At 32.1% G+C, this 9,860-nt stretch overlaps 2 protein-coding genes across 2 annotated transcripts; one reads left to right on the plus strand and one right to left on the minus strand.

Moving 5' to 3' along the window:
• Positions 1-1,354: 1,354 nt before the first annotated feature.
• Positions 1,355-2,850, plus strand: LOC108337028 (GDSL esterase/lipase At1g23500). The gene is made up of 5 exons (XM_017573466.1): positions 1,355-1,607; positions 1,722-1,852; positions 1,940-2,167; positions 2,276-2,531; positions 2,621-2,850. The coding sequence occupies exons 1-5, from the start codon at positions 1,355-1,357 to the stop codon at positions 2,848-2,850; spliced, it is 1,098 nt and encodes a 365-aa protein (XP_017428955.1).
• A 1,804-nt stretch (positions 2,851-4,654) lies between these two features.
• LOC108336276 (la-related protein 1B) lies at positions 4,655-8,672 on the minus strand. Its single transcript, XM_017572666.2, has 6 exons — positions 7,919-8,672; positions 6,981-7,542; positions 6,756-6,900; positions 6,593-6,683; positions 5,303-5,374; positions 4,655-5,211 (listed from the first exon to the last, which is right to left on the minus strand). Exons 1-6 carry the CDS (start codon positions 8,417-8,419, stop codon positions 5,005-5,007), a joined length of 1,578 nt encoding a protein of 525 aa, XP_017428155.1. The 5' UTR covers positions 8,420-8,672; the 3' UTR covers positions 4,655-5,004.
• Positions 8,673-9,860: the final 1,188 nt, after the last annotated feature.

The following is a 9,860-nucleotide window of genomic DNA, read 5'->3' on the forward strand; positions in this document are numbered from 1 at the left end:
GATCAACATTATTACCTGAAAAGAAGATGAACGCTCGATTGGCAAAGAAGGTTGAGGAAAATGGTGAAAATGAAAGGGAAAGCCCACCCCTATTTATAGTGAACCAACTCCCCTCCTCTCGAGCGATATCGACCGTTGGATCAAGCTAAATCCAATAGTCCAGGATACGCGACCCTGTGGATTCTCTTAGTCACGAACCATAAAGTGTTACGTGCCCTTTTTCTAACTGTCATCTTTGGCCAATTATTCAGATATTCTTAAACGATGGAGAACGAACGACCTTAGATGCCACTGATACCCACCAAATCGAGCGACCACTATTGCACGTTCAATCACAAACTCTTTCACCAGCTACCCTAGGCTCGGGCTTTGGGGCATGTGTATCGGATGATTGTCCGGTCAACCGTTGACTCGGTGGTTAGTCCCAACATCCTTAAGCAATTCACCTAGAAACTAGACTTCCATTAGTTGAGGGAACTGATGGAATGATAATTTCCCTAATGATGATTAAACTCAATTAAAGTATGTCTACATGTAAAATATGTTTATCAACTGATTGGCCGTAATTAGGTCGATACTAATTAAAAGTCCATTCTGAAACCTATAAATATAGGTTATAAGGTAATGAGGTAGGTAATTGTATTTATATTATCGATAATTAACTTTGTTTACCGCATGATCATCTACTGACTTAAACATCGAAGTTTCTTTTGCAAGTAACTTATTGCACCGTCTAAAGGAATGAAGGAAAAAAGGTTTAGATAGCAAAACAATTTAAAGTTTGTTTGGAGCTCGGTATACAAGACAGATGACTTCAACCTATTATTAGAACAAGAAAAATAACTTAAAAAAAAAAAAAAAAACTCGTAAACCTCAATGTCATCGTATATGGTTTGTCATAAGAACACGTACTCTCAAAAGATAAAATCGATACTTTCTTTTCTATTTCCTCTATTTGTTTTCAAACTTTCTTTTATCGTAAGAAAGAACTTTAAATTATAATTAAAAAAAAACACAACACAATTCAATTTCTTGTTTTTATGTTTGTAGTAGTATTTCCCCTATTTAGAAAAAAAAATAGAACATATTCTATAATTAAAATGCAATCCTGAAAATTTATGTCTATTTATTAAATATTAAATTTACATGCTGCACTGTGTGAAAATTATGTCCTAACTTTTAAATTATATCTATATTGATTTATTTGTTTATTAATATACATTAACAGGATGTACCGATTGAATTTCTATTAAATGAGATGTACGCGGAATACTCAATATCCATCTACATTATTGCATCAGTGACTATCTATAAATACCACACAACCTTGCAAGAAAACCATTGAGAAAGCAAAATGGAACAGTTATTTTGGGAGAGAGCAGTATCAATTGTGTTCGTTTTCTTTGCTCTGAGATTTCCCAGGGCAGTAGCTACTAAACCAGTAGTTCCAGCATTGTTTTCATTCGGAGACTCGATTCTTGATACAGGAAACAATAACAATCTTCAAACGATGAGCAAGTGTAATTTTCCACCCTATGGAAAGGATTTCCCTGGAGGAGTACCTACAGGAAGATTCTGCAATGGAAGAAATCCCACAGATTTGATAGGTAACGAGATTATGAACGCGCATGCATGCATGCATGTTGGTTTTTGCTTTTACTGTTGAGATCGATAACAAATCCAAAATGGTTCATGATATGAATTGAATATTGTGTATGCAGCATCTGCATTGGGAGTAAAAGAAACAGTGCCAGCATATCTTAGCACCACCTTGACTCCTCAAGACCTCATCACTGGGGTTTCCTTTGCTTCTGGTGGTTCTGGGCTTGATGATCTCACTTCTAAAGTACAGGTAATATATTACACTTTCACTGCATTTTAGGTTGTTTGCTTCGGACAAAAGTTATGTTTTTCCATGTTTTATTATGCGTGAGATCAGGGAGTTATAACAACGCCAGCCCAACTGGCGATGTTCAAAGAATACATAGGAAAGCTGACAGCAGTTGTCGGACAACAACGTGCGAGTGAGATCCTAGCCAACAGCATTTTCCTTGTTTCTGCCGGCAACAACGACGTTGCCTTCACCTATTCTTTCCTTCTTGCCACCACACGTCCTTTCCCTCAATATGTCTCTTATTTAATTTCCCTCGCTACAAACTTCTACAAGGTTCCATTGCCACCTCTCCCTTCTACTCATAATTTTCTAACATATCTTGAATTTAGACTTGTCATGTTTGGTTAGAATTAACATGAGAATGTGTGTATGAACTTGAAGAGTCTATATGATCTTGGAGTACGAAAAGTGTGGGTGTTAAGCACATTGCCACTGGGATGCTTACCTGGAGGTAGAACAACAGGTGGAGGGCCATTGAGATTTTGTGCAGAACTTGCGAACATGGAAGCACAGACATTCAATGGGCAGTTATCAGCAGCAGTTGATTCTCTCAAAGCCAGTCTTCCAAATTATGACATTAGATTCGTCGATGTTTATAATCCTTTTCTTAGTATTATTAATAATCCACAGGCATCAGGTTATTTTCTACACAACTTGATTCAGTAATTCAAGATTAGTTCATATTAATTAACAGTGGTAACGTTTACGTTATGATTATTATTTCAGGGTTTACAGACGCCGGTGAAGCGTGTTGTGGGACTGCTCCATTTGGAGTTTCAGGGCTGTGTAACCTTCTGGATATATGTCCAAATCCTTCCACTTACATTTTCTGGGATTTTGCTCATCCGACCGAGAGAGCTTATCAGCTTGTGGTGAATTCTATTCTTCAGAAAATGAACATGAATGTTCCAAGCTTTTTTGCTTCTTCTCATGTTAACACTTCTATCACAAATTAAGGAAGCATTTGTCTCAAATGGAGAGAGACAACAAACTTCAAGTGTTTATCATCAAGTCTCAATAATTAGCATGAATTTCAATAAACTTTATCAAGTCTCTCAAGTGTTGTATGATCCAGTTCGATAGTTGTTATGGAAATTATTTTCATTCAATATTTAAGTTTTTTAATTTGTTTTTTCTTATGTGTATTTTTTCTTATGTCTCGATGCACCATTTAGGACCAAAATACTAAATCTGAAACAATAATATGAAATTGAATGTCTTTATATGATTTAATTTCCCTTAAAATATGTTAATAATAAACTTTCATTGTGTTTAGGTATTAATAAAATTTAGTCTTTATCAAAATAAACTAGAATACATAATATTAAATAAATATAAAATCTCGTTATAGTTAGTTTTTAATTGCTTTATAAATGAGAAAATATCCTAAAAATTATTAGTTGTTTGCTTAATTTATTCAATGTAACAATCCTTTCGATGTGTGTCTGATTCATAAACCCAAATCGGGTTTGTAAGATAACCTTTCTAAGAGGATTTTGTTTTTTTAATATTTAAGGTAAGGTTTGATCATCTATTTATATTTATATGTATTTTTAAATAAGACTTGAATATGTTAATAACAGTATCAAAAGCTAAAATTTATAAACATATAAACACATTTTTACTGTAATCATTTCATCAAATAAAATTTAATGAAATTGATTAAATTTAACAAATAATTAAATTTTATAAAATTAATTAATTATTATCATTTAAAAAACATTAACACTTAATATTATTAATTGGTATTTATAAAAAAAATAATGTATATCTATATTAGTTATTGTATTTACTAAATTTAACATTTGAAATATAAACCACATAATAAAATAAAATTAATTACTTTTTAAACTTGGTACATAAATTTTTTGTGCATACATTAATTTTAATAATATGTATTTTAAAATTAAAAGATAGGAATGAATATGAAAATTATCATCTTTAATTCAAAATAAGCATGGCAATAACTAATTGTAACTATCATAGCATTGCGCATACCATGATTGTAATTTGGTTTGAATGGTGAAATAATATTAATTATATTTTAATTGCATTAATATATTCACACAAATTGATATAAATACTCAAACAATCAATAATTATAATTCTAAACAGATAATTATAATAGGAATTTTTATGTACCTTGAAAAAATGGGCCATGGACATAGACAATGTACATTCAACTAATGTTAAAATTGATTTAATTAGTTATTTGTCAAGTTATTGTTTAGCAGTTGAATTGATGGACCAATTCAACCTATTAAACAACTATATATTAACAAAATGTATAATTTACAAAATTTTATCCATTTATATTTTAATCTTAAACATAAAACTCGACTGCTAGTTACCAGTCGAGTTTAGTTTTACGTGGACGATGACAAATAGTTCTACATTTCATTTGTGATTTAACTCAATTTTTAACAGAAGATTGAAATAAAGGTGTATTGAAAATATCCTTAATAAAAAAAAATTATTTAATTAATACCTTCACTTGAAATACCAGTTACTAACATTATCATATACTAAAACAATAACATGCATATTTGATAAAACCCTGAGTATTTAAAAACTAAATGCACAACAATTCAAACTACATGAAAATCTAAAAGTAAAAAGAAATAACATATTGTGAACCACTGTAAGAACAAAAATTAGACTAAATAAAAACATAAGCTGATAGAGACAATATGTAACCCTTAAAAGATAGCACATAACTCAAAATAAATTTAAAACTCAAAACACAATAAAGAACAGAGATTATTTACACCTTCTACCATAAATCATTAAAAAAATTGGCAATGTTCAACAAAATAAATATAAGCTATACAAATCAATAATCCCGTTAAATCAGCCTCAATAAAAAAATTTAGGTTTCTTTTTCTAATCAGTTTTTCTCTTTTTTTTTTACCATAACAATTGTGAATAATTCTTATTTCCTTCCACTACTTCACTCAAAATTACTATCAAAATCGAGACTGTTGAAAGAATCAACTATCACAGTCTCTATTCCCATCACCTAAAAAAAAAACAACCTAAGACCACAGGCTTGAATATTGGAGCCCAAAAAGGTCAAGAAATCTGGTCTGAGTAGATTATTTAAATACAGTTTAAGTGCTACTTCCTGTAGCACCACCATTGGAGAGTTGAGGCAGACTGCATGACTCTGCAGTTTCTTCCAGGGTTATAGCTTGAAAATTAGCTGTCAAGTTATTGGATCTTGATCCACGGGGAGACGATGAAGTGGAAGTAGATCCAGACCGTGTTTTAGAAGACAGCCATTTCATCCAGTCATTATGTCTTCTCAACTTGTCACCCTGCAGTTAGAAGAAAACAAATTAAAATACAGGTGCAAATTACTTAAATGAAGTATTGACACGTAAAAAGTACTATTATCTGACAACTTACCAGCACCTCCACTATTGTGGAAGTTCTCATAGAATCCAGTATCAACTGAACATTAGTGGTAAGACTTTTAACCTGCAAAAATACGGTACATAGAGCAAAAACAAACCTAAAGTGCTAAGTACTTATGAAGATTCGAAGTTACAAAATACGAAGACGAATAGAACACTAGATAGGAGACTTCTCAGAAAATCCAATTTCATCACTAGTCACCCTAGGTAGCATACCATATTACTGATCAGTTAATAATAACGATTAAACATTTTCATTAGGAAAATGGTCAAATTCAAAAAAAGAATTAGTGATCTAAAAGAAGAAAGATCCTACAACCAATGATCTTATAGACATTTTGGAGGGTTCTATCTGCCAAAGCAGAAAAAAACTCGCTGATTCCACAATCCTACGAACCAGAGATTTCACATAGATCACACCACATACAATTATAGCACAGCTTCGATTTGTGTGATTCAACAATCATACTAATAGCTACAAAGAAAAGTTTAAATTCTTTGTAGTTATCAGTACGAATGATAGTTAAGATTTCACTTAGATCTTACCATATACAATCAAAGCTCGGTTTCAGGTTTGTGTGATTTTACAAACTGTTGATCGCTAAGAAAAGTTCACAATCTTTGAGATCTTATTATCTCCTAATTGTATTTGTCACACCCTAAAAGGAATCATACTTTTTATTTCTAACATCCTAACTCAAAAACTGGTGTATATGTCCTTTATTTTCTATGAGACATCATAAACTAACAAATGATAACTGACAGTACTAATGATGTGAGTGTTTCCTTTATTATTCTAGATAAGCATGTATAGAAAAAAAACAAAAAAAACAAAATACACTAATCCCAAAAGCTGAATTGGATGAAGAGCAAACTTGACGTCCAAAGCTCACAAAAGCACATGATCATCCTAAACAGTTCTATGCATCACATGCACCAGTACCATAGTGTTGGTCACCTGGAACAGACTTAGTTCCACACGGACAGAATATGTAAAATAATAAATAACTTCAAAGAGAAAAAATCATCTTTCGTGGTAAGAGACATAGTCAAAGTAGTCATATATAAGCAAAAGTGTACGAAAACACTGAGGCCAAATAGATTGTGTAAGGAAAATCTTCAACCACAATAATCTTAAGAAAACAAGAAAAAACAAAATTGCTACAGAATTGTTATCGATAGTCAAAGATTTATTGATTTACTAAAACCAAGAAGCAAAACATTAAAAGGCTCTAAACAAAAGATGTAGGATGTACTTTTTAACTGAGAAAAAATAACTTACTCGAGGGAAGTCTGCTATCAAAGTAACAGGAACCCAACCCTGTTCATCCATTTTAGACCTTAAAAACTCGTCTCTTACCAAATTAGCATCACTGCAGAAAACAAATTGAGAATGAATGAAGATTTATCAACCGTCTAAATAATAAACAAAAGATCAAAATTACCTAAAGTAATATTCAATTTGGCGTTGTATCATATTGGAGAGAGCAGAGTCAGCAGCTGGAAAGAATGTTGTAGGAGAAGGGCTGGGCGTGAAATAAGGCATACCAGTAAACTGGTCCATTGTTACTGGCTGATAGTAATAAAACTCTAAAACAAGAACAAAAGAAAAACATTACTCTGTGTTTTATTTTATACCAAGACAAATGATGGAAAGAAGAAAGACAAACCAGAAAAACCCATGGGGTTAGCAAATGGTCCAATGGGCTGATGGCCCACAAAAGCAGCAGGGCTGGGAGGTGGGTGCCTCAGTAATCCTCTTGGAGGCATCCTTGGTTGAGGTACAAAAGTGTCTCTATTATTCCCATAATTTCGGCGATCTTGATCGTGCCTGCTACCATAGCTATTATGATAGGAACCATCTCCTCGGGGATTATGCCCAAAATAACTCCTGTGAGACGAACCAAGATATTCATTCATTCCAGGCACAAAACCCCCCACCATTGCTCTTGGGTCCCAATTACTGTTCCGGTAATGATCTCTTGAAGCAGGCTCAGGTACCACTGGTACCATACCATAGCTAACTGGTGGGAGATGGTATACAGGAAAAGGTGGCGGTGGCGGTGGTGGAGGAGGATTGGAGAAGTTGCTCTGGGAAGGACCAGACACAATGCCACCGCCACCTAACCGCTTCATCGATCTTTGTCTAACAGGCACATTATAATTTGTTGCAGGATTAGCTTTTGGATTAGTATTAGAGGGTTTCTGAGGAGCCTGTGAAGTCATTGGCGCCTACAACATAACAGAAAGGGTCACTCCAAGAGAAAATAACCAGTACCCACCATTTACCATAATTAATATGGATTTTAAATCCTTCTTCACCAAGGCACACATACTCTCTTTGATACAAGAAAAATAATATATAGGGTTTTGTGGTCATAGATTCATGTAGATTGGAAGCATTATACATAGACCGAATTCTATAGTTGGGTATTATTCTTGCTATATTTTCATATAAAAGAAAAAGCAAACAGAATTACAACGCTCGGTATTTGAACAAATAAAACAGAATTATAAATAAGAAAACAAAAGTAAGCAGAGAATTAGGAAATGTATTTGAACCAAACCTGAAGTAAGCAGAGAATTAAGGAATGTATTTGAACCAAACCTGAGAAGTTGAGAGTGATCCATCAGCAACAGTCTTGGAGGACGATTCAGCTGGCAATTTGGCAGAACCTTTGGTGGAGGCAGACAACGAGGGCCACGATTCAGCACCCATTACCGGCCCAGTTTCGACGACAACGCCGTTTGAGGGTTTATTCCAAACGGGTTTTTTAGAACGATCGGCATTGTCCTCGGCGTCATCCGAGCTATCGGCAACACCAACCGTGTTAGAATTGTCCATTGCCGGCGACGGTGGAATGACCTTGGGAGAACAATCAGACGAGAGGGCCTGGTCCGTAATCAGTGATGAGGTAGAGGATGACGTTGATGGCGGGGATTGATGAATGCCAGGCCCGGATTCCGATTCTCCGCCGCGAACCACTTGAGCCCAGGGCGAAGGAAGATTTTTTCGCGGGAACTTGGGGCTGTTGGCATCGGACTGCATCTGCGAGGGAGCCGAAGAGTGGTGATTGGGATGATTGAGAGATTTGGTAGTGGTAACCATTAATGATTAGGGTTTCTAAGCTTTTTTGCTTTTTTTTTATTTTGAGAGTGAAGAAGAGATTGATGAGTGAAGAAGGAGAAGGTGAAAAAATAAAACAAGTGAAAAGTTTGAAATTGAAAATAAATAAGAATTAGGGTTCTTGTGAAAGAATGAAATGGGAAACGATCTTAGGTTGGGACGAACCCTCTCAGCATAAACAACTCTGATCTCTCTCCTCTCTGCCCTGCGTTTCTTACTGTTTTCTCTTCCTTTTTTTTATCTCTCAATGCTCAATTTACCTATTTCTTTCTTTCATCATTCTTCATCTTTATATGGCTAAAACAAGATTAAAATTTTAATTTATCTTTATCTTTCTTTAAACATATACATATATATTATTTAGTTTTATAAAAATAACATTTTGATAAAGTTGAAGATAAGTAAATATTAGGATAGTGATCTATGGGTTTCTTAATATTATTTTTTATATGTTTATCTGTGTATTATTATTTATTTATCTTCTTGTAACTAAAAAGCATAATAAATGTTTATAACACTTTTACAATCAAAAAATATATATTAAATCTTTGTAAATAAAACTATATTTTGTATTCTTGTTATTTTTTTATTGATAGAAAATTATTATATTTTGTATAAGGTTTGCTTCAAGTTAAAAAGTAGTAAACAAAATTACATGTGTTTTAATATATAATAAGTTGTATATAGATGATGTATATAAAATATATAAGTTATATCTTTCTTTAAATATATACATATATTATTATAATTATTATAATTATTGTTGTTAAAGATAAATAAATATTAATTGTTAAAAGATAATGAAATTATATTGTTGTTATTATTTACTCTTCCCTTTATAATCACTCATTCTAAAATTATATACAAGTGAATCTTTTAGCAATGTGTGTACAAATATTTGTGGATGTTTCTTCGAATGTTTTCTCATGTTATTATTTTTGTAATATAACTCAATCAATATTTCTTATCTTATTTATATCTTTTAAATTGAGATCCTTCTTTAGTTTATCTTTCTACTAGTCTCAATCATTTTTATATTATCATCCTATCTTCTTTTAGTACATATATACATATATATATATATATATATATATATATATATATATATGATTTTTTAGGATATTCGTAGAGTGAATATTAGGATATTCTATTCATGAGTTTATTAATTAATATTTTTTATTTGTTTATTAGTGTTTAAAAATGTGTGTTATAATTTTTTTATTTATTAATGTGATTAAAAAATGTTTATAAATATATTAACTCTATTAGGATTAAAATTTTAAGTATATATTTTTACCATAAAAAATATATTTTAGATATTTGTTTGATACAGTGAATATTATAGTTGATTCATGAATCAATACTTTTTTATTTTTTAATTGGTATTTTGAACTGTAAAATAAGTTATTTATTTATTTATGCT

Source organism: Vigna angularis, chromosome 7, assembly GCF_016808095.1.
Source record: "Vigna angularis cultivar LongXiaoDou No.4 chromosome 7, ASM1680809v1, whole genome shotgun sequence".
NCBI lineage: Eukaryota > Viridiplantae > Streptophyta > Magnoliopsida > Fabales > Fabaceae > Vigna > Vigna angularis.

What these genes read in the sequence shown, in the direction of transcription:
- LOC108337028 (XM_017573466.1), top strand. Translation starts at nt 1,355, where the DNA reads ATGGAACAGTTATTTTGGGAGAGAGCAGTATCAATTGTGTTCGTTTTC. An exon ending in ATCTCACTTCTAAAGTACAG is followed by an intron (nt 1,853 to 1,939) that starts GTAATATATTAC and finishes GCGTGAGATCAG; the next exon opens with GGAGTTATAACAACGCCAGC. An exon ending in TCGCTACAAACTTCTACAAG is followed by an intron (nt 2,168 to 2,275) that starts GTTCCATTGCCA and finishes ATGAACTTGAAG; the next exon opens with AGTCTATATGATCTTGGAGT.
- LOC108336276 (XM_017572666.2), bottom strand. Translation starts at nt 8,419, where the DNA reads ATGGTTACCACTACCAAATCTCTCAATCATCCCAATCACCACTCTTCG. An exon ending in TAACCCCATGGGTTTTTCTG is followed by an intron (nt 6,901 to 6,980) that starts GTTTGTCTTTCT and finishes TTCTTGTTTTAG; the next exon opens with AGTTTTATTACTATCAGCCA. An exon ending in CCACAATAGTGGAGGTGCTG is followed by an intron (nt 5,212 to 5,302) that starts GTAAGTTGTCAG and finishes TTCTAACTGCAG; the next exon opens with GGTGACAAGTTGAGAAGACA.